General features: G+C 41.4%; 1 protein-coding gene across 1 annotated transcript in view; it reads left to right on the top strand.

The window, feature by feature from the left end:
- Nucleotides 1-25000, top strand: part of chrm4a (cholinergic receptor, muscarinic 4a) — an 84459-nt gene that overhangs the window by 34600 nt on the left and 24859 nt on the right. The window contains exon 6 of the mRNA XM_055166557.1: nt 3279-3356. Coding sequence (XP_055022532.1) covers nt 3279-3356 — 78 coding nt within the window. The remainder of the gene's footprint in view (nt 1-3278; nt 3357-25000) is intronic.

Here is a 25000-nt window from a genome sequence, read left to right as displayed (position 1 = left end):
TTTAACAGAACTTTAGATCTTATAACAAACTTCAAGAGCCCATATGAAACTATTTTCTCATCTATGTTATAATGTTTCCTCTTCAAAAACACAATATTTTCTGGACTATAACTTGCTCTGGAGTCGTGTGAAGAATCCCTCAGTCTTCCAGGTAGAATCCACGTCAAGGAGAAAATTCAGTTTGTCGACTGGACAAAAGTTTGTTTGGTTGAAGACGTTTCTCAGCTCATCCAAGCTGCTTCTTCAGTTCTGGTCAGATGCTGGTGAACACTTCCTTATATCTGCAGGAGAAGCTAACTACACTGAAACTACTCTGAAACTAACACACACATGTGTTTACAGTTTCTGTTTGTAAGTTCGGCCTATTAACCTGTACAGGGTGTGGGGTCTAATTAGCAGAACAATTCATGGCCATAATGGAGCTTCCACACCTCTGGACCTGACCTGACTACACCTGTTGTTCTCTTTTAGGTTTTGTTTTAGGTTTGAGAATTCAGTTGTAAATAGGAGATAGATGGTGTCTGAGTCTCCATTTCTGTTTAGAGAAGGATTCTCTTTTGTTATGTCCCCTATATCCAACAAGGGACATAGGATATATGGGTCGGTTTGGCAAACTTTTTATTTTTTTAGCCAAACATTCACCAAAGTGCACAAAAAAACAAACAAAAGGTTGGTGGGAGGAGGCGTGAGCCAGTTGTGCCAAATCAGCAAACAAAAAGGTATAACAAAACAGGCCCTAACTGAAAACTAGGCTACAAAAAGGAAAGAAATCAAAAGCCTAGCGTACCTGATCTAGAAAAGAGAATTTGGAAAACTCAAAACAACAAGGGTGGCAACAACTGATAACTAATGTGTCTAACAACAAAAATCTACGTGATGTGAATGTACAGGGATCCCCAAACTTACCTAACCAATCCTCCCAACCAAACAAACCTGGGCTAGCAGCCTTACACTCGGAGAGAGAGAGAGAGAAAGAGAGGCAGCACACAGCTCCTTTTAAACAGCCCTCTCCACCCTGATTGGCAGCTAGCTGGCCAATCAGCTCCAGTTCAGGTCCCACCCACAGCACCTGAACACACAGGGCAGAGGAGAGAGCAGTACACAAACTAAACAAATGCTTCCATGTAACATCTTTCTTAACAAAAATGGTTTCTTTCACTCCTCTCTCAAACCAATTCTTTAATCTGGCTAAAATTTGTACCTCGTTGTCCTCAGATGTGTGGCCTGTGGCTGGAGATGTACAGCAGACTGAGGTCCTGTGTTGCTCACTCGTCTGTGTTGGTTCATCCTCTTGTGAAGTGTCTGTTTTGTTTCTCCAATGTAGCATGCAGTTTAGACAATTCTAACACTGGAGCTAAACTCAGATTCAGTGACGACACAGATGTTGTAGTTTTCACATTTAATGTTTGTCTTATGAATGCAGAGTGAAACAGCAAGAGAAAACTACAAAAATACAATCAGTGATCTCTTGTAATAATTATGCATTCAAATCCATGTATATTTAGAGCTCACTAGAGTCACTTGTAGTAAAGCACTTATGGCAAATTGCCCATAAAAGTGTAGTTATTTTAACATGAAAATAAATAAATCAATTTATCACACATCTGTTTTTATCATGTGCAGATTATATGAGGCTGCGTGATACAAACAAAATAACCGTTAACATAAATAACGTGGCTGATTACTATAATAATAATGTCTTTTTTAAACAATTACAATTGTGTTTTAAGTCATTTATACACCCATGAAATTACCCAAATTAAAAGTACAAATGTAGACATGCAGGTGTTACTTCTCTAGGAGTAAGTTTGCACTAAGTTTGATTTTTAGCTGCTGTTTTTATCGCCTCTTTACCAACTTGTGTTCTCATCTCTCACTTATTTTTCACTCTTCCGGTTCCTCAGACTGGTGTGGAGTACCAAAATACAGATTTCAAAATAAAAGTATAAAATGAGCTAAATGTCTTAAAGTTCACAAGAATTCATTTTGTGTAATATAGAACTTTTAAATATGCTCTGTCTGTCTTTTCTCCATGGATGTGTTAAAGGTTATATAGAGGATTTTCCAAAGAATGAGAAATCCAGCGACTGTTTGTTCTTTTTCAAATGTTATGCATGTGTGAAACCCCCCTCCCCTACAGCTCCCAATGTAGAAACACCTCCTCCCGCCTCCTCCTTACGCCAGAAACAGGTTTGTTTCTAGAAAACAAGTCCTCATCGCTGCACATGACTTGTAAACAACTAACTACAGTGTTGGTTAGACAAGGTGGAGAAGTGAGAAGCGGGGGGAGGGGGTGCATGGACATTTCGTGCGCGGAAAAGAAGTGAGGTGCAGGGGGAAGAGCGGAGCAGGGAGCGGGGAGCGGGGAGAGGAGCAGGGAGAGGAGCAGGAAGGGGTGCAGAGAGGGTGCGCGGAGATTCTGTGCGAATGAACGAGCTACTACTACAACACGCAGCGGCAAGCGGACTCTTTCTTTGCATTGAAAATTATGTTTTCAGACATAGGATGTCACATTCATGTCCTGAAAAACGTTTGACTAGCTCTTGGAAATAAAGTACGTTTTCATAATAAGCAGAAGTTTCCTGTCCAGAAGTTATTTGGCGACCAGTGCGTCAGTCTTTAGACCCTTCGTCTGCTTCAGTCGCGCCATCGCTGGAATGAATCTCCAAGAATCACCTTAGTTTGGCTTCGCTGGTTTTCCCCTTGTCTTCTTCTTTCAGCGACCTCAAAAACTGACTTTCTTTTGTGGCGAACTGATCGTATATTCTTGTCTGCCATTGCAATGATATAGGTCAAAAAAGCTGCTAAGAACCGTTGCGTTGGTGGCGTAAACAGCGTCTGTGCGTCTTGCGTCTGTGGACTGCGTGACAGACGTACGTAAACCATGTAACGGCAGCGCGCAGGCAAGTCAGTTACGCTAGAAACGTAGGGAGTTTGATTGACAGCCTGTCAGCTCACAGATAACGAGGCAGTGTCGTTATCTATTGGCAAATGTTTAGCCCCACCATGTCCAGAACTGATGAATTTTTACTCTCTTTTTTTTGGTCATCATAATTACAAGGCTACTGCATCTATAATGCTATCATTGACAACTTGAAACAAAAAAAATCCTTCATACAACCTTTAAGAAACAGGCCTGGGACTCACACGGTTTCTCATGATTCTTACCCCTTTCCTACTTTCTTACACATGTTCCGTAGTGCAGCTTTAATTGTGACCAGTCTTGATGAGCTTGTCTTGAATAACAGCGACGTGTCTTTTCTTCATGTTGTTTCCAGGAGGAGAAGGAGAGTTCCAATGACTCGACCACGGCCATCATCCCTCCTTCTGAACCCAAAGACAACACCAACAATGAGGTGAGCCCCATGCCTTTTACTGTCCCTACACCGCACTGCATCATGGGAGAAAGGAGCACATGCAAATCCTCACTCAAAGCAACCTGGCGACCGTTTCTGTTTGGACAGCTGTCACTAAAGAGCTGGCCGGTCGTTTGTCAGGGTGCACCCTGCTCCACGCTGGTCAGACGAGGATTTAAATAGACGTGGATGTGAAGGGGAAGGTGGAAATGCAGACTGGCTTTGGCACAAATGTTGTTGATACCCAGAATATGATTTTAAAGCAAACTATATTTGAATATCGGTTTTAGTTTGTTAAATGGTTTCACATTGGAAAATCTGATTTGAATTCCAGATATTGAGTTTGTGGATAATAAAATGTCACCCAGCAAAGTGAAAACTACAGAAGAGGATTAGGGACAAATAAAAATCACTGAAATGATACTGGTACTGGATATTGGATATTGGATATTTTGGTGGACTTTTGATATATTGGTGTAATAAGATGATTTACATGTAAATGTTTTCCCAAAATGTCTCAGAATATTAAACTTATACTTTTACCAAGCTGTTCTGCAATTATTTTACATGATAAAAATAACAGCTAAAAACTTTCACTTTATATAACTTTAACTTTTAGCCTGTTTGTGTTTAAAGAAAATTATATTTTTAAGTAATTTTCAGTCTTTTCCGTAGTATCAGCAGATACTACTATATATGGAACAGAAAAAGCTGGATCAGTGCATTTCTAAAAAAAAAAATGTTCTGAAAAGCTCTGAGGGAATAGATTATTTTATTCTCACGTATCACGTATACTTTCAACTCAGAATTCAATCAATGTTTTCCTTTCCTTTCCTTGATTTCATTTATATTGGCCCTAATCCTTTTCCTTCGAACACTTTGTTGAGAAATGTGTTGAAATGTGTTGATTTTGATGGATGCTGTTTCTTATAGTGCAACAACAAAAACTATATAGTATGAGAAACTACAGGATTTAATATTCTAAACGTGTCCGAGCAGCCCACTCGTGTGCTTTTGTGAGGACCTATGGACACCCACAGAGGTCAGAGGTCATGTCAAGATGTAAACTTTGTAACATGATGAATTCCTGAGTTTCACTCTTGAGACTTTTATATTTTTATTTATAGTCAAAACTGCACTATCTTTTAATTTCAGAAGATAAATCAGGGAGAGGGTATATTTGTTATTACGATATTTTCCAGGCTATTAGTTGCTCTGGATTTTTCACAAATAAACCGCGTGGGACTTTAAAGGAAACACAACAGTGTGATGGGTGAGTGGTTTTGTTTGTTTGTGGCGTTCACAGTGACTCTGGGCTTTGTTCAGTTGTGGCGTGTAGGGAGGGTGCTGTCTGGGACCAACGGATTGTCGACGTGTTCGCAGTGACTCAGTTATTCAGTTGTGTCTAGAAGTGGCACATTGCACTCGCTTTTTCGTTCCTCCGTTCCGTTCCTCGTCAGTGTGGAGTGATGAGTGTGTCTGTGGGTGTTTTTCGCTGTGTGGTCGATGTCTGCTCCGTGTGTGTTTGTGTGTTCTGTGGGTGGTGCGGCTTTGTCTGAAGTCGTGCTGGAACACCCGAGTGGATTGGTGTATAGGACGCTCTGGATTGTGGGGAGCACAGTTGTTTTCTAATGGGGTTGGAGGCTTAAGAGTGCGACCTATGGTACGGAAAATATGGTACACACAGCTACAGGATTTGCATTGATCTTAAATACTTAAATCTTAAAGCCATAGTATGTCACATTTTTGCCAGATTCGACTAAAATAAAACCGTGTTTGTCATTATGGATGTTTTTAAATAAATGAAAAACATGTGTCCTGTGAGCAGGCTTGCATCTCCACAAACCTGACTCTTATTTGGCCTGGAGGACGACTTGTCTCCATAGAAATGTTGTTCCTTTGTCAATCTCCATGGAGAATGTTCTGAAGTATAGTTTAAATTTCTATTTCTATAAAATCCTGTAAATTTTCCACCTCCAGAAAGTGACATACTTTAGCTTTAAGCACTGTTAATCAAATGTTAGTGTCAATTATTTTTATATATAGTTTTATTATTAAATTACTATTGTTTTGAAGTATATATCAACATATTTATTTAGAAATGTGTCTAAATTGTGCGGCATGTTTATAAACTTTTGCTTACTCGTTCTTCTCAGCCTCTGGACTCTCGTGGAAGGTTGGTTTTGAGGATATTGGATATGCTGTATTGGACTGGGATGAGTTTTAACATGTCCTCCAGGAATCCTGATCACCAACAAATCCATTTCAATTTTGCAAACTGGTTACATGTAACTCCTAAAAATTGTATGTTATAAAGAGGATTATAGATCTCTTATGGAAATTACGCTCTTTAAATCACACTTGAGACATTTAAATATTTGGGCCCAGTCAAGCAGAAGTAAACAGCAAGGTCAAAAATTCAAGTTAATGCATCTGATATAAAAATGTATTCAACAGCTACATATGTACTCTAGTTTATGAAACTGTTGACCTTTTTTCTGTACCATTTTTGGTTCTAAATTTCCATACGTTTTAAACAGACCATGTATGAAACATGGAACAAAAATTCCATCCATCCATCCATTTTCATCCGCTTAATCCGGGGCCAGGTCGCAGGGGCAGCAGCCTAAGCAGGGACTCCCAGACTTCCTTCTCTCCAGACAAGACACGTCCTCCAGCTCCTCCGGGGGAACCCCGAGGCGTTCCCAGGCCAGCCGAGAGACATAGTCCCTCCAGCGTGTCCTGGGTCTTCCCCGGGGCCTCCTCCCGGTGGGACATGCCCAGAACACTTCCCGAGGGATTTCGAGCGCTTGTAACCGCGATCTCGTCCTTTCGGTCATTACTCAGAGCTCATGACCATAGGTGAGAGTAGGAACGAAGACTGACCGGTAAATTGAGAGCTTCGCCTTTCGGCTCAGCTCCCTCTTCACCACAACGGTCCGATACAGCGACCGCATCACTGCCGAAGCTGCACCGATCCACCTGTCAATCTCACGTTCCGTCCTTCCCTCACTCGTGAAGAAGACCCCGAGATACTTGAACTCCTCCACTTGAGGCAAAGACTCCCCACCCACCCGGGGAGGGCAAGCCACCTTTTTCCGGTCGAGAACCATGGCCTCAGACTTAGAAGAGCTGATCTTCATCCCAGCCGCTTCACACTCGGCTGCAAACCGCCCCAGTGCACATTGCAGGTCCTGGTTCGATGAAGCCAACAGGACAACAAACAGCAGAGATGAAATCCTGTGGTCCCCAAACCGGACCCCCTCCGGCCCCTGACTGTGCCTAGAAATTCTGTCCATAAACACAATGAACAGAACCGGTGACAAAGGGCAGCCCTGGCGGAGTCCAACATGCACCGGGAACAGGTCTGACTTACTGCCGGCAATGCGAACACAGCTCCTGCTCCGATCATACAGAGACCGGACAGCCCTTAGAAAAAGGGCCCCAGACCCCATACTCCCAGAGCACCCCCCACAGGACACCACGAGGGACACGGTCGAATGCCTTCTCCAAGTCCACAAAGCACATGTGGACTGGTTGTGCAAACTCCCATGAACCCTCGAGCACCCGATGGAGAGTGTAGAGCTGGTCCAGTGTTCCACGGCCAGGACGAAAACCACACATTGCTCCTCCTGGATCCGAGGTTCGACTATCGGCCGGATTCTCCTCTCCAGTACCCTGGCATAGACCTTACCGGGAAGGCTGAGGAGTGTGATTCCCCTGTAGTTGGAACACACCCTCCGGTCCCCCTTCTTATACAGAGGGACCACCACCCCGGTTTGCCAGTCCAGAGGTACTGTCCCCGACCGCCACGCGATGTTGAAGAGGCGTGTCAGCCAACATCCAGAGACTTAAGGTACTCAGGACGGATCTCATCCAACCCTGGAGCCTTGCCACCAAGGAGCTTGCCAACCACCTCAGTGACTTCAGCCAGGGTGATGGATGAGTCCGTCTCCAAGTCCCCAGCCTCGGCCTCCTCCTCGGAAGACGTGATGGTGGGATTGAGGAGATTCTCAAAGTATTACTTCCACCGCCGGACAACGTCCCCAGTCGAGGTCAGCAGCTCTCCCCCCGCACTGTAAACAGTGTTGGCGAAGAACTGCTTCCCCCTCCTGAGGCGCCGGATGGTTTGCCAGAATCTCTTTGAGGCCGTCCGATAGTCCTTCTCCATGGCCTCCCCGAACTCCTCCCAGCTCCGAGTTTTTGCCTCCGCGACCACACGGGCTGCAGCACGCTTGGCCCGTCAGTACCCGTCAGCTGCTTCAGGAGTCCCCCGAGCCAGCAAGACCCGATAGGACTCCTTCTTCAGCTTGACAGCATCCCTTACTTCCAGTGTCCACCACCGGGTTCTGGGATTGCCGCCGCGACAGGCACCACAGACCTTACGCCCACAGCTCCGAGCAGTCGCATCGACAATAGAGGCCGAGAACGAAGCCCACTCGGACTCCATATCTCCAGCCTCCCCCGGAATCCGGGAGAAGTCCTCCCGGAGGTGCGAGTTGAAAGTCCCTCTGACAGAGGTCCTCCACCAGCGAACCCAACTCACAACCAGGTGGTGATCAGTTGACAGCTCAGCCCCTCTCTTCACCCGAGTGTCCAAGACACGCGGCCGGAGGTCAGATGACACGACTACAAAGTCGATCATCGACCTCTGGCCTAGGGTGTCTTGGTGCCACGTGCACTTATGGGCACCCTTGTGCTCAAACATGGTGTTCGTTATGGACAAACTGTGACTAGCACATAAGTCCAATAACAAAACACCGCTCGGTTTCAGATCAGGGAGGCCGTTCCTCCCAATCACCCCTCTCCAAGTGTCACTGTCGTTGCCCACGTGGGTGTTGACACCACAGTGAGAGACCTGTCCCCGACCCGAAGGCGCAGGGACGCGACCCTCTCGTTCACTGGGGTGAACTCCAACACACAGCGGCTGAGCTGTGGGGCAATGAGCCCACACCAGCCCGCCGCCGCTCCCCACGGCCAACGCCAGAGAAATGGAGAGTCCAGCCCCTCTCAAGGAGTTGGGTTCCAGAGCCCAAACTGTGCGTGGAGGTGAGGCCGACTATATCTAGTCGGTAACACTCAACCTCCCGCACAAGCTCAGGCTCCTTCCCCCCCAGCGAGGTGACATTCCATGTCCCCAGAGCTAGTCTCCATGTCCAGAGATGCGGTCGTCGAGGCCCCCGCCGTCGACTGCTGCCCAGATCTCTCTGCACCGGCCCCATATGGATCCTCCCGTGGGTGGTGGGCCCACGTGAGGACGGCCCCACGTTGCTCCTTCGGGCTGAGACTTAGATTTAGAGCGCCTGGTGGCCGGGCCCCGTGGGGGAAGGCCCGGCCACCAGGTGCTCGCTGGTGAGCACCCACCCCAGGCCTGGCTCCAGGGTGAGGCCCCGGTGACGCCAATCCGGGCGACGTAACTGGCCTCTGTGTGTGACTCTGAACCGTTCTTCGTCTGACCCGTCCCCCCGGACCTGTTTGCCTTGGGTGACCCTACCAGGGGCATGAAGCCCCCGACAACATAGCTCCCGGGATCATTCGGGCACTCAAACCCCTCCACCACGATAAGGTGACGGTTCAAGGAGGGGAACAAAAATTATTTCCCAAATTTCAAAGACCTGCAAATCATGTAAATAAATGGATGTATTTCATCATATCTTGTGTTATTCCATCTCTGAACTGTTGATGAAGGAACATGATTTTTTTTTTTTTAAAGTATTTAAAATGATAAAAATTTGCTTGGAAGGACTGACATATTTTATAGAAATAGTTTCCTTTCATTTTGAAGTAATATTAAAGTATTCAGAAGAAAAAAGTTGACAAATGATGTAAAATCCTGCACCTTCTACTTGTTTGTACAATTTTCCCTCCGTTACTTTTCCCTCCGTTACCATGACCTTTCTTAATAAAAAATCTCATGACTCAAAAAGTAAGAGGTTTTTCACCCTAATCTTGTACCATATGGTAGAAAACTATATGAAGTAAATATTCAAACCAGTTTGTTAAGGATATGGAAGTGAGAACCAAGAGTTATCACTGTTTGGATTTATTGCCCAAAAAGTGCTGCAGATTTCATTCCCTCTGTTACCGACATGAGTTTTTTCAATTTTTGTCAACAACTTGAAAGAATATCACAGGTTTAACTCGACCCTGTTGGAGTGTAACTCTTTCCTACATTCTGATACTTTACTTATTTCAATAGTCCCTCTAGTTTCTGAATAAGAGACATTTGAATGTCAAAAATCTGTCCCTGTTTCCCTCCGTTACCACTTGACTGGACCCATATATTTTGGGATTGTCCACCAGTGCAGGATTTCTGGAGACAAGTTTCATGTCAACTTTCTGTGTTGTTTGATGTAGTAGTATTCTGTTCACTGGACGTGTTGATCTTAAATCTCTCTCACTCTCAAGTCAAACTTAAAGTGACCAAACTAAGAATTTTGTTATCAGGTTTCACGGCAGCAAAGAAAATGGTGGCCACACGCTGGAAGCTGCCACATTGTATATCTGTTCATGCTTGGACATTAATCTTTTTGGATATAGTCCAACTAGAACTCTCTATAGTCAGAGCCAAGAGTCACACAGTTACCCTCTGACATGTTTCCATTAAATGTCTCCAGCAACTTCGTACAGACCTTTGCTTGGCTGAGGCTTCTATCTAAAAGAAACTTAAAGGGTCCATCTCCTGCAAAATCTACTTTTCAGAGCTTTCTATCTTCTAAGAGTGATGTGGGCCTTGTATTTGTCACCAAAGTGTTTTTTAGATTGATTCAGCGTTTTGTTTTTTTAAAACAAATTGCAGTGTATTTCTCCCACCCTCCCACGTGACAACAAACTAAAGCCGCTACAACGATGACGCGGCAGATACACCTATGACACATTTGACGTAGCAGAAAGCACTTCGCATCTGCCCCCCTTCCCTGCTCCATTGCCTCCGCCCCACATCGGCCGACAACTCAAACATGAACACCTAAACAAAAGCGACAGCAGAAGCTCATTGTTCTACACTCCAGTGAACACGATATAATAAGTTGATCTACTAGTGTTTATTAAAACTTTACCAATCAGTAATGTTCAGCTGATGTGGACGTGGTGCTTGAGCTTCGTGCTCCTCAAAGTCCTCGTCTGATTCCGGGTCCAACACATGAGACTGAACGCGCTGTATCTCCATGATGAATAAAATATGTTATTAGGTTCTTTTTTCAGACCAAGAGTTTAGTTTCATACCTGACAGTTTGTTCTGCTCACTAGCGTCTTCCTCAGTGGTCATGTGATGTTGCTGTGACGTGTCTGGGCAGCTGATTTATACAGGTTTTGGCGCTGTCTTCCTACCGGTGGAGGCAGGACGACTGCTCCATCTGCACTGCACTCTGAGGAAGACCAGTACTGGGCAGTCCAAACTGTCAGGTATGAAACAAAACTCTTGGTCTAAAAAAAGAACCTAATAACATAAAATATCAGAAGACCAAATGAACCTCATTGGACTATGATGAATAAAAGTTTATTCCTGCTGCTATCAGGGTGCACGTCTGTCTCCCTCCCTGAGATGGGCGGAGGAAGGGCGGCTCACTCGTCACCTACGTCACGTTTGGAGGGCGGAGCCTGTGCTTTCTCAGGACTGACGGGGGAAGGAGCAATAGTCGGACTTTCATAGTTCCTGGTCTGTGACTGTCTCCAAGAAATCAGTAAGATTTCAGAACTATTGTGTAATGGATGTTCTAAAAGCCAAAATGCAGAAGATACAATGTGAAAAGAGTTATTTTGAATCTGTGTATCATTCATTCATTCCTTTTTCAATCTAAAACCAAAAATAAGAAAACGAAAAAACAACAGTTTTCTTCATTATTTGTCTCCAAAACCAAAATGAAAAAACGGATAACGAGTCGTTTTTTTCAGTTTTTGATTTTGTGTTTAAATGAAAAATGGACAAAAACGGATAACGACTGTTTCCCGTTTACGTGACTTCCGTGACTGTGATGCTGGACTTTTGCACCGCGTACAGACTGAACCAGGATTGATCCAGGTCCGGGACCAGACCGGGACCAGAGCGGGACTGAAACCGGGACCAGACTAGGACCACACCGGGACCAGACCAGGACTAAGACCAAGACCAGACCGGGACCACACCGGGACCAGACCGGGACTGAGACAAAGACCAGACCGGGACCGGGCCAGGACCAGACTGAGACTGAGACCGGGACTGAGACTGATCTCAGGCCGGGACCAGGCTCAGAGCCCACGACAGGGCCGGAGTTCGAAGCTGAGGCTCTTACCCCGCGGAAGTTCTGAGTCAAAGCTCGGAGTCCACCCTGGTCCCGGTCTCAGTCCTGCTCTGGTCCCAGACCTGGATCAGTCCTGGTTCAGTCCATACGCAGTGCAAAAGTTCGGCATCACAGTCACGGAAGTCACATAAATGGGAAACAGCTGTTATCCGTTTTTTCCATTCTTTATTTAAACACAAAATCAAAAACTGAAAAAATTAATCGTTATCTGTTTTTTCATTTCATTTTTGGAGATAAATGATGAAGAAAACTGTTGTTTTTTCGTTTTCTTATTTTTGGTTTTAGATTGAAAAATGAATGAATGAATGACACAAGGATTATTTTACATGAGATGGGCACTTTAAGCATTGCAGTAATTGTGAATGTGTGTATACAGTATGTACATGTACGCTGTACACATGGGAATATATCAAGCACTTCAGAATTCATGAAAGTACAGGCACTGCCATTATTGCTGCAAATCAATAAAAGAAAAAGTTGATCACAAAAAAACAACATATTTATTTAGAGCAGTTGCTAAAATAAATGTACACCTTCCATATTTCTTTACAGGCTAAAAATGTGAATGTAAAAACATTTGGAACCATGCAGGAAACAGACCAGACTTGTGAATATTTTCTTATATATTTAGTTATTTTTTTATTCCAAAATGTAGGAGGCTCCCCACTGAGAAAAATGAGGTCAAAACAGCTAAGAAACAACCTAGTTTAAAGCAACATTTCTTATCATATTTCCTGCTCTGTGATCTACATACAAACGTGCATCCCCTTCTCGATATTATTATCCATCTAACTGGGTTTGAATCTACTGGGAACTCTGCCGTCTCTGCATTCTGCCCCAAAAATAACCAAAATGAGGCTCACACTAGCAGCCCGTCTTTGTTTTCCTCTCCCCCTCTCTCTGCTTCTCCAATGGCCTTTAGAGACTTTTATTTCTAGCCTCAAATACATCATCATTATAGCGATTTAACTCGAGTGCAGAGCCGAGCTGGAGTTTGGCCGAAGCGTCTTATTACGAGCTATTATCGCAGTCCTTAAATGGGCGATTAGTCAAGGTCGTCTATCAAGGGCCAGCCAATCAGGGCAGAGGGTAATGCGGCGGCGGAGGGACGTGATTGGTCGGCTTTGGTGCGCCTCAAATGTTGGGGTCAAGTGTTGTCAAATAATGAGTTGGTGAGGATGAGTGGTTGGAATGGGGGAAGGATGGTGGATCAGAAGATGTGAGTTTTAGTCCCTGGAGTACAGATGAAAGGTAGAAAGTTACAGTGTTGTTTCATTGTCAGATCTCTACCTGTCGTTGTGTTTGTTGTTGTTTTGTTTCCTTCATAATTAACACCATTCCCAACCATGACACTGTTCCTCACCTTTGTCAGAGCTGAGTGTCCCTCCGGAGCATATTATCTAGCACCAGTGCACTCAGATTACTTCAGAATAATCATAACAATAATAATATGAAGAAGAAGAATGCCTTACACTTGTAAATGTGGTGGTGGTGGCTTCTATTGTAACCTCAGCTGCCCTCACCTCTGATACATATGTACTCTAGTTTATGAAACTGTTCACCTTTTTTCTGTTCCATTTTTGGTTCTAAAGTTCCATACGTTTTAAACAGACCATGTATGAAACATGGAACAAAAATTATTTCCCAGATTTCAAAGACCTGCAAATCATGTAAATAAATGGATGTATTTCATCATATCTTGTGTTATTCCATCTTTGAACTGTTGATGAAGGTACATGATTTTTCAAAAAAAATGTATTTAAAATGATAAAAATTTGCTTGGAAGGACTGACATATTTTATAGAAATAGTTTCTTTTCATTTTTGAAGTAATATTAAAGTATTCAGAAGAAAAAAGTTGACAAATTATGTAAAATCCTGCACCTTCTATTTGCTTGCACAATTTTCCCTCCGTTACTTTTCCCTCCGTTACCATGACCTTTCTTAATAAAAAATCTCATGACTCAAAAAGTAAGAGGTTTTTCAACCTAATCTTGTACCATATGGTAGAAAACTATATGAAGCAAATATTCAAACCAGTTTGTTAAGGATATGGAAGTGAGAACCAACAGTTATCACTGTTTGGATTTATTGCCCAAAAAGTGCTGCAGATTTCATTCCCTCCGTTACCGACATGAGTTTTAAAATTTTTTGTCAACAACTTGAAAGAATATCACAGGTTTAACTTTACCCTGTTGGAGTGTAACTCTTTCCTACATTCTGATACTTTACTTATTTCAATAGTCCCTCTAGTTTCTGAATAAGAGACATTTGAATGTCAAAAATCTGCCCCTGTTTCCCTCCGTTACCACTTGACCAGACCCTAATGACTAAAAGGAATCAGCACAGATTTCTGCAGAATAAACATGCAAATAAAAAAAAAAGGGGGGACACCAGAGGATGAGCTGTCTTCATTTTTTTTTTTTTTTTGAAAGAGACATTTGAGAGACACATGCCACAAATTAACAGCTGTGGTTAGAGCATCCCAAATACTTTTTATTCCATTTCAGTCAGCAAAAACATCACACTGACAAAAACCATGACGAATTTATTTCAGTCTGCAAATTTGACACTGGTGAGAAATTTGCATCGTTTCAGACTAAATCCAGGTTTTCCCAGCTGGTGTGAGCGAGGGAACCCTGGATACTGTAATGCGTTTGGATCGATGCCTTATCCACAAAACTCTGCTCAAAGTTTAAGGATGAACACAGTGGGACGCTCCTGCCTCGTTCTTCTGTAATCTGATATGAATATGGATTTGATCTGGAGACGCTCTGTGGTATTAGCTGCAAAACTGATTAGAAACTGCACAACTTTTCTTTCTTGCAAAATTAAGATTCAGCACTCGGCAGGAAAACGGGGGCACTCGGAATTATCAACGTGATTCATAAATGATTTAAAACTGTATCTGAGAATAGAAACTGAACACACATTTAAGGACAATATTTTGCTTTAGTTCTTTTCAGGGATGAGAGCTCAGATTTTGGCTTTTTAAATGGAATCCTTGTGAGAAAGTTTTAAATTGTAAAAATATTATAATGTTTCTCATCACAAACACACCTGGAGTTGTGTTTTTTGTTTTTTTGTTTTATTCACACTTGTTTAACACACAAACCCTGCAGATTTAGAGTTCTTCTCTCAAACTGAAAACACTGTTCCACCTTGTGATGTCATGTGGTGATTCAGGAAGTGCTTCATACATCTTCACTTGAATCATTTGGATCATTTCAATCCGTGTATCATTCGTTCATTCATTTTTCAATATAAAACCAAAAATAAGAAAACGAAAAAAAAAAAAAAAAAAAAAAAAAAATGTTTTCTTCATTATTTGTCTCCAAAACCAACTTGAAAAAACAGATAATGATTTATTTTTTCAGTTTTTGATTTTGTGTTTAAATGAAAAAAGGGATAACGGCCGTTTCCCGTTTATGGGACTTAAACTGTGATGCCGCATACGGACTGAACCAGGACTAAAACAGGACTAAACCATTTTCAGTCCCGGTCTGATCCCGGTCTCAGTCCGGTCTCAGTCCCGATCTGGTCCCAGTCTCAGTCCGGGTCTTGGTCCCAGACTAAGTCCTAGTCTTGGTCCCAGACTAAGTCCTGGTCTTGGTCCCAGACTAAGTCCTGGTCTTAGTCCCAGTCTCAGTCCTGGTCTTGGTCCCAGACTAAGTCCTGGTCTTGGTCCCAGTCTCAATCCTGGTCTTGGTCCCAGACTAAGTCCTGGTCTTAGTCCCAGTCTCAGTCCTGGTCTTGCTCAGAGACTAAGTCCTGGTCTTGGTCCCAGACTCAGTCCTGGTCTTAGTCCCGGTCTGGTTCAGTCTGTATGCAGCGCAAAAGTTCGGCATCGCAGTTTAAGTCAAGAACACAGGAAGCGGCCTTTTATCCATTTTATTCTATTCTTCATTTAAACACAAATTCAAAAACTGAAAAAACAAATCATTATCTGTTTTTTCATTTTGGTTTTGGAGACAAATAATGAAGAAAACATTTGTTTTTTTGTTTTCTTATTTCTGGTTTTATACTGAAAACGAATGAACAAATGATACACAGATTCATTTCAGCCGTGGAATTTCCAATCTGAAGGTCACTGCTAACTTGAAAACCACCACTTCATGACATCACAAGATGGAACAGAGCATTTTGAGCTTTGGAGATGAAGACAGATTAACACTAGATGTATTCAAACATGTGTGAATGAAACAAAACACAACTCCAGCTCTGTTTATGATGAGGAAACATTCTAACATGACCAAAAGATCACATGAGTCCATTTTGTGTAATATAAGATTTTTAACTATCCTAATATTATTCAGATCATCTCTAGATCTCCAGATACCCAGTACATTCTGTTGTTGTGTCCTTGGTCCAGGCACTTTAACCCTCTAGCCCAGTGTAAATGTAGTGTTAAAGTGATGCAGATTGGCGGTTGTGGCTACAGAGATAGTTTACCAACCACCAACCTGAGTATGTGGAACTGAATAAATAATGTATGAATCTACAGAATGACTTTTATTGTAGGAGAATTGGGCACTTATTAAACTTGTGTTTGTTACTCTGTGTTAATAATCTTTAGTTAAGCATGCTGAAAAGACCAATGAGCACTATTAACAACATGATACTAACAGATGAATGAAGTAAACTGCAACTCCTTTTTTGTAGTTTGTGACAAAACCTGACAAAAAGACTTTATTAATTATCTGGACTTAATATTCATCTTACTTAATCTTTATAATTTTATTCAAAGCATATTCAAAGATTATGTTGTTGTACCTTTTTTGGGGGCACTTTTTTTATTCTGTTACTGTTGTTAGTATTTTATCTTCGCATTGAAATCTGCCCAGTGGAACGAATCAATTATCTTCAACATCATATTTGACTTTTAATCTTGCAGTCCATGGTGTCGTCGGCGTCACACCCGTAGTAGTTTCGCTGTATGAAAAGATACCGCAGCAGAAGTATTTGGAGTATGGAGCGGAGCACAGATCCGGTGACATGTGGGTCCGCAGGCACAGATTAGTGTTGGGATAATGGACACCCCTGCCGTGTCCCCTGTGTGGGATTACACAAAGAGCTACGAAAATACCACACCAAAATGCCCACCAATTTTAGAATGAAAAACCTTTAGATACAACCAAACATACAAGCGACCCATGGCATCCTATTTTTGCCTTTTGCCTTTAAGGAACGCACTGTCTCCTGTCAACTGTAGCCAAATCAATCATGTACTTTAAATACCATACCAACTTTATTTATAACCAGTGTTGGGAAGGTTACTTTTAAAATGTATTCCCCTACAGATTACAGATTACATACACCAAAATGTAGTTTGTAACGTAATCCATTAAATTACTTAAAGTGAGTAATGTAATCTGAATACTTCAGATAACTCGGTTTGCTGTAGAGAAGCAAAGACTAGGAAATCGTAACATAAGATGTTTTTTCTGATAAAATAAATAAAAATAATAAAAAGCCCAGACTTTACTGAACCAAATTAAAAACATTATTGATAGAAGAGGAGGAGACATGGTCTGCATGGCATGGTTTACTCCTGTTAAATCCTGTTTGAGACATAGTTTAGTCCTGGTTTAGTCCTGGTTTAGATCTGGTTTAGTCCTGGTTTAGTGTCCGGCAATGAGTGGAATTACCAAAAAAGAAAAAAAAAAGGGGGATATAGCCCAAAATGTGAAAACAAGAAAATACCGCTGTGTAATCCATTTATTTCAACCAAGTAACTGTAATCTAATTACTACTCACTTAAACAGTAACTGTAACTGAATACAGTTACTCATAATTTGTACTCTGATTATGTAACGCCGGTACGTGTAATCTGTTACTCCCCAACACTGTTTATAAAGCACTTTAAAAATTTTACAGTAGGTCAAAGTGCTTAACACAAACACAAGACAGACAATGACAATCATAGTAGAAGAAAATATATGGTGCAAACACAATAGAGCTACTAAAAAACATAGAAAAACAGTAAGATACTCAACAAGAAATGTACATGTCACTTATTAAAAGCCAGTGAGAAAGTGCGTTTTTAGGAGTGATTTAGAAACAGGTTCAGACTTGGTCTCTAATCTCTAACCGCGACTGGTTCCAGAGCCGAGGGGCAGAAATGGAAAACACACGCTCCCCACTTACATTTAGTTTTTGGGACAGCGAGCTGGAGCTGATCTGCAGACCTGAGAGTGTGAGAGGAGACATAAGGGTGGATCAAGTCAGTGAGGTAGGAGAGGTAAGAGGTAAGTAGACTCTAAAAGACATTGGGAGCCAATGGAGACAGGCTAAAACAGGCGAGACGCTCTTGTGTTTCTGGGTTCCAGTTAAAAGTCGAGTCGCTGAGTTTTGGACCCGTTCCAACCAGGAAAGTGCATTTTGGCTCACACCAACATAAAGTGCATTACAATAATCCAGTCTAGTCATCACAAATGCATGTATGACAGTTTCGAAGTGTTGCGTTGACAAAATAGGCTTAATTTTGGCCAGTTGTCTTAGCTGAAAAAAAATAGATTTTACAACAGCACTAATTTCCTGATCAAGTTTTAGATCTGGGTCCATTTTGGCTGCGTTCAGACTGCAGCCTGAAGTGACTCAAATCAGATTTTTTGGCCCCTATGTGACGTGTATCTGATCTTTTAATGACAGTCTGAACCACACAGATCCGATTTTTTCAAATGTGACCCAGAACACTTGGATATGTGCTCCTAAAACCGATACATATCTGATCTTTTGACATGTGACTTCAGTGTGAACGGCCAAAGTGCATTCATCCACCTACATGTTATCAATAAGACACAAACGTCACTATTCTGCACTGAAGTAGGTGAAAATTGTAAATGAACTCCATGTCACTGAAGTGAAGCACATCACCACTCACCACTCTTGGCTCCGTCTCCACATCCACACGTTCCTTTCAATGGACGTCGCTGCCGCTGCCCCACAAAACACCACGACCAAAAACCTCGTCCTTCTCCTTCTCAATCTCCTCCTTAAAACAAGTAAGTTGTTCATGTTCTGGCTCCGGTACGAGAGGAACTTTAAAATCTCCAGGTGCTCAATGCTGCGTCCATGTTTGGACAACTTCTGTAAACACAGAGACGCTCGCTGCGGTTGACGTCGTCGTGTCTCCAGTGCACATGTGGGACACTTTTGGGCCGTTTACTGTTCACACTGGAGTCACATACAAGTCACATTTAATTGGAAATGTGAACGACCTCGCAAAAACATTGGATTTCACAAAAAAATCGGAATTGAGCGTTAAGCCCTGCAGTCTGAACGTAGCCTTTGACACCTAAGTTTGTAACAACTGGCTTCACTAAATGATTTAATGAACCCAGGTGCACAGGTCCATACTGTATGTAACTATTTTGGTGAAGGTTTGCATGTCTGTTTCCATGGAGATATTATTGTCTTGAATGTATGCAGTATGAAATTACACATCTGTATCCAAGAGTGCAAGCTTGTAACACAACCAGGCGAAGTTATAGATCAGATCTGTGGAGAGGTGACTCTGCTAACTGTAAGAATGCATCTTTTTAAGTTGTTTTTAAATGCTTTTCTCTTTTTTTTTCTTTTCTTTTTGAGCAATAAAATACTTTGATTGCAACTGATAAGTAAATGCAAGCTACATATAGTTTAATGCCATACTGTGGAACTTACCAGACAAAGCAATAACATCTCCAGAAGAGAAATGTTACATAGTTGCACTTTTAAACATTCTGATTTGAACTTTTGTCGTAGGAGTAGGTCCAACTTTCACAGACGATTTCTCTTTGTGGAAAAGTGTGAGGGGTGCACATGAAAAGTTAAAAGTGGCTCCGAAAGTTTAAACTCGTTTGGAATATTTGAAAAAGTGAAGCAGACACTCAGGTCCCAGGCAGTGACCCGGACCTGCAGCCTGGGAGCCATGTGAGGAGAGGTCTGAGTGTGCTTTTTAATTAGGAAAGGAGAGCAAAGGAACTACTTTATTTGACATAGTTGGTCATGAGAAGTATTTTATAGTTGATACTTTTAGAGCAGATACTTGGTCTTGACCTGGTTTAGTCCTGATTTAAACCTGGTGTTATGACATCAGGATAATAATTGTTCATCAACTTCAAAAAATCTGTATACTTTTTTATTTCAAAGATGCACTGTGTAACTTTTATTGTGGGGAGTCACGCATCTGTGTTTTGCCTTGAATGTTCCACAGTATAGCATTATATTTAATCTCCATGGAGACAAGCAGTTGACACCACCAAGTTACAGGTCAGATCTGTGGAGAGGCGAATCAGCTCACAGTCAAAATGCTTTTGTTTTTTATTAGTTTTATAGCAACAAAAACACTTGAAAATGAAAACACGTACAAAGCAGTAATTATAGTATATATAGTAGTAGTATAAGTATATAATATTAAAAAAAAATTAAGACAACAGAATGTAACATTTAACAAAGTACAATAACCAACTTAAAAACAATAAACAAAAACAGAACAACACCCACAACAAATACAAAACAACAAAACCTGCCCCCCCCCAAACACACACCGACACAAGTTTAATTCAAAAAACAAAAGTTATGTGCTAGTGCAGCAAAACCAAACTGCTAGGCCCCCTTATATTGGTATTTTGACCAATTTATAATTTAAATTCCTTTTTTTTTTCTCCTCAATTTTGTAATAAATATTTTTAGTCACTTAACTAACATTATTTTCACCATCATCATTACCTTTCATCATCTTTTACTATTTATTACAATCTTAAAATAATAATAATAATAATAATAATAAGAAGAAGAAGAAGATAACTACAACATTTTGTTAAATAAAAATAATAAATAATAAAAAAATATTAAATACATAAATAATAAATAAATAAATAAAAATAAATAAACAAAAAAATAATAAAATCAATAAATAAATAAGTAAATAATGAATTGTCTTTGTTTTAAGGATTACCTACATTTCCCCAAAGCAGTAACAACAATCCTACCAGTAAAGTTACACAGTGTACCTTTAAGTGCTTTAAGTAGAATCCATTCACTACTGTTGCTGTCTCTTTCACCACTATTTTTTATTTATTTTTTACTAACCAGCTTTTGATAAGTCTACTAGTTAAAGTTATAAAACCCCTTGTAACTATACAACAATACAACAGTTTTATTGTGTTAAATTAGCTCCCAAAAAAAAAAAATTCCTTTAGCAATGTAACCCTTGGTCTCTAGCATAACATTTTTTATTATGAACCCGAATAGAATAAAAAAAACAATTAGTTCCAAGTTCCTTCTCTCTTCTCTTAATTAAAAATCCCATTCGGAGCTCTCCTAACACGGCTCCCAGGCTGCCTATCCGGATCAGTGCTCGGGACCTGCCAAACTTTTTCAAATATTTCAATTGAGTTTAAACTTTGGGAACCGAGCAACTTTTAATGTGCAGCCCCCCCACACACATTTTCACAAAGAGAAATCGTCTGGGAAAGTTGGACCTACGCCTACGGCCAAAACTCCGCTCGACAAAAGTTCAGATCAGAATGTTTAAACTGTAAGACTGTTGTTGGCTGCGGTACACAGTGGGGAGTGGGTGGCTCAACGGCACGAAGTCAAGGAAGGGTGGAAGATTTCTCGTTAGCTGTGGGGCCAGTTGTATATATAGTAACATTGAAAGTAAAAGTATAACATTTGTATTGTATCTGTATTTATTTGATAAATTGGCAACAGTGTGTGAAGTTTTTGCCCATAACCACAGGTGAACAGTTAAATACCTCAACTGTCAACTTTATGAAACTCTGACACAGAAAAGTTGAATAAATATTATTCTAGATGAAAACTGCATTTGGTAAAGTGGCAGCAGTAGGTTAAGTCATTACCCACTAACTGAAAGGTCACTGGTTCAAACTCCACCTGAACACACATTATTATTGGGTCCCTGAGCAAGACACTTTTTACACATTGTCAACTGTTAGGTTAAATGTACGTCCACTAAAGGAAGAGTAGCTGGTTCAAACTTCACTCAAATACATATTATCATTGTGTCTGTGGGCAAGACACTTTTCAACTATTGCTAATGTAACCCAGGTATTTTTCTGTCCCTAGCCATCTCTAAATTATATTTTGGCCACCGTTGTTCTCAACTATCGTGAGACTTCGTATTGCCAGATTAAGTGCGTCAAGCTCTTTAAACATGGCCGAGCGCACTACCGTTCAGTCGTGTGTTGTGTCGGTCCCGGGTGTGACTGAGCTGCTGCAGATGCCTCTCACCTTCATAATGAAGTGCTGTCACGATCCTATGAGATTTAACTAAGTGGAACTGGCCAGGTTCCAGAAACTGGACTCTCCAGAAACTGGATGGTGAGCTAAGGCCTAGAGCCCGAACCAAACTCAGAGTGCAAGCATCTGCCTCTGTAGGAGGCGTAGCAGTCGCACAACCACACACTCACTCACACATCCACTGCCCCCTGCTGTGGGCACTGGGCACTTGTTGACTTTGCTAGGAATAACCCACTTTACCATAACAATATCTGGAACTCTCTTTTGTGTTTTTTCGCGACTCCGTGTAGATTATATGAACTTTTGTTGTGGCTCAACTGCACTTGGACTAAGGACTATAATGCGTTGAACTCCTCATAGACTCTGAACTCAATCATATGAATGTGCACACCTGTAAATGTTGTAAATAATGTCTGTTGGTACACTGTAAATACAACGCAACTAAGCACTACAATCCTGTGTAGTTTTCTTATTAAACCCCTGGTCTTCTGATCTAGCCTATTACTACTACCACTACTATACTTCCAATCTGTGTTCTAACCTTAGTGTGTCATTGTATAAGTGCTACACTAATCTTTACATTAACGTGTCTGCTCATTAGAGGAAAGGCAGCTCATCACATGCTATCATTGTGCACCTGGGCAAGACAATCTTTACCTTAAAGTGTACGCCCACCAATGGAAAAGTCGCTGGTTCAAACTCCACCTGATTACATATTATCATCATGTCCCTGGTCAATTGGTACATTAAAATGTACACCCACCAATTAAAGAGTCGCTGGTTCAAACCCCACTCAAATACATATTATCATTGTGCACTTGGGCAGGACACTTTTCACACATTGTCATTTGTTACATTAAAATGTACACGCACCAGTGGAAGAGTAGCTGGTTTGAACTCCACCTGAACACATATTATCATTGTGTCCCTCGGCACATTGCTGATCTTTACATTAAAGTGTGCACTCACCAGTGGAAAGGCAGCTTATTCACACTCCAAATGATCACATATTATTATTGTGTCCTTGGGCAAGACATTTTTTACACATTGTCAATTGTTAAATTACATTCAAGTGTTCGCCCACCAGTGGAAGAGTAGCTGGTTCAAACTCCACTCAAATACATATTATCATTGTATCCTTGAGCAAGGCACTTTTCAATCGTTACATTATATATTATATGGAAAGGTTGCTGTTTCATATTCCACTTGAGCACATATTAGCCTATCATTGTGTCCCTGGGCAAGACACTTTTCAGACATTGCTGATCTTTACATTAAAATGTATGTCCACCAATGGAAAGGTCGCTGGTTTGAACTCCACCTGAGCACATATTATTATTGTGTCCCTGGGCAAGACACTTTTCACATATTGTCAGTCATTACATTTAAGTGTACGCCCAGTAATGGAAAGGTACCTGGTTCGAACTCCACCTGAACACATATTATTATGTCCCTCAGCAACACACTTTTTAGACATTGCTAATCTTTACATTAAAGTATCCGCTCACCAGTGGGAAAGTAGCTGGTTCAAACTCCACTCGAACACATTTTATCATTGTGTCTGTGGGCAAGACACATTTAGACATTGCTAATCTTTACATTAAAGTGTACGCACACCAATGGAAAGGTCGCTCATTCACACTCCAAATGATCACATATTATCATTGTGCACCTGGGCAAGACACTTTTCACACCAATCTTTACAGTAACGCCTACAAGTGGAAGAGTAGCTGGTTCAAACTCCAACTGAACACATATTATCATTGTGTCCCTCGGCAAGACACTTTATACATTGTCAACTGTTACATTAAAGTGTTCGCCCATCAATGGAAGAGTTGCTGGTTCAAATTCCAACTGAACACATATTATCATTGTGTCTTTAGGCAAGACACTTTTTAGACATTGTCAGTTGTTACATTAAAGTGTACGTCCACCAGTGGAAGAGTAGCTGGTTCAAACTCCACTGGAACACATATTATCATTGTGTCCCTGGGCAAGACACTTCACACATTGTCAGTCATTACATTAAAGTGTACACTCACCAATGGAAAGGTCGCTGGTTCCAACTCCACCTGAACACATATTATTATTGTGTTTCTGGGCAAGACACTTTTCACACATTGTCCATCTTTATATTAAAATGTACATCCACCAGTGCAAGAGTAGCTGGTTCAAACTCCACTTAAACAGATATTGTCATTGTGTCCTTGAGCAAAGCACTTTTCACTCATTGTTACATTATATATGGAAGAGTTGCTGTTTCATATTCCACGTCAGACATTGCTGATCTTTACATTAAAATGTACCCCCACCAATGAAAGAGTAGCTGGTTCAAATTCCACCTGAGCACATATTATTATTGTGTCCCTGGGCAAGACCATTTTTACATTGATAATCTTTAGATCAACGTGTACGCTCCCCAGAGGAAAGGGAGCTCATTCACATTCCAACTGATTTTATATTATCATTGTGCCCCTGAGCAAGACACTTTTCAGACATTGTCAGTTTCTAAATTAAAATATAGGCCCACCAGTGGAAGAGTAGCTGGTTCAAACTCCACCTGAACACATACTATTATTGTGTCTGTGGGCAAGACACTTTTCAGCTGTTGTTAATCTTTACATTAACGTGTCTGCTCATTAGAGGAAAGGCAGCTCATTCACACTCCAGCTCATCACATGCTATCATTGTGCACCTGGGCAAGACACTTTTTACACATTGTCAGTCTTTACATTAAAGTGTACACCCACCAATGGAAAGGTCGCTGGTTCAAACTCCACCTGATTACATATTATCATCATGTCCCTGGTCAATTGGTACATTAAAATGTACACCCACCAATTAAAGAGTCGCTGGTTCAAACCCCACTTAAATACATATTATCATTGTGTCCCTGGGCAACACACTTCACACATTGTCAACTGTTACATTAAAGTGTTCGCCCATCAACTGAAGAGTAGCTGGTTCAAATTCCAGCTGAACACATATTATCATTGTGTCGCTTGGCAAGACACTTTTCACACATTGCTAATCTTTACATTAAAATGTACGTCCACTAGTGGAAGAGTAGCTGGTTCAAACTCCCCCAAACACATATTATCATTGTGTCCCTGGGCAA

The sequence above is a fragment of the Boleophthalmus pectinirostris genome, unplaced genomic scaffold (genome assembly GCF_026225935.1).
Source record: "Boleophthalmus pectinirostris isolate CB_2022bp ecotype Guang Dong unplaced genomic scaffold, ASM2622593v1 HiC_scaffold_11, whole genome shotgun sequence".
NCBI classification, from domain to species: Eukaryota; Metazoa; Chordata; class Actinopteri; order Gobiiformes; family Gobiidae; genus Boleophthalmus; species Boleophthalmus pectinirostris.
This window is presented reverse-complemented; position numbering and strand designations above follow the sequence as displayed.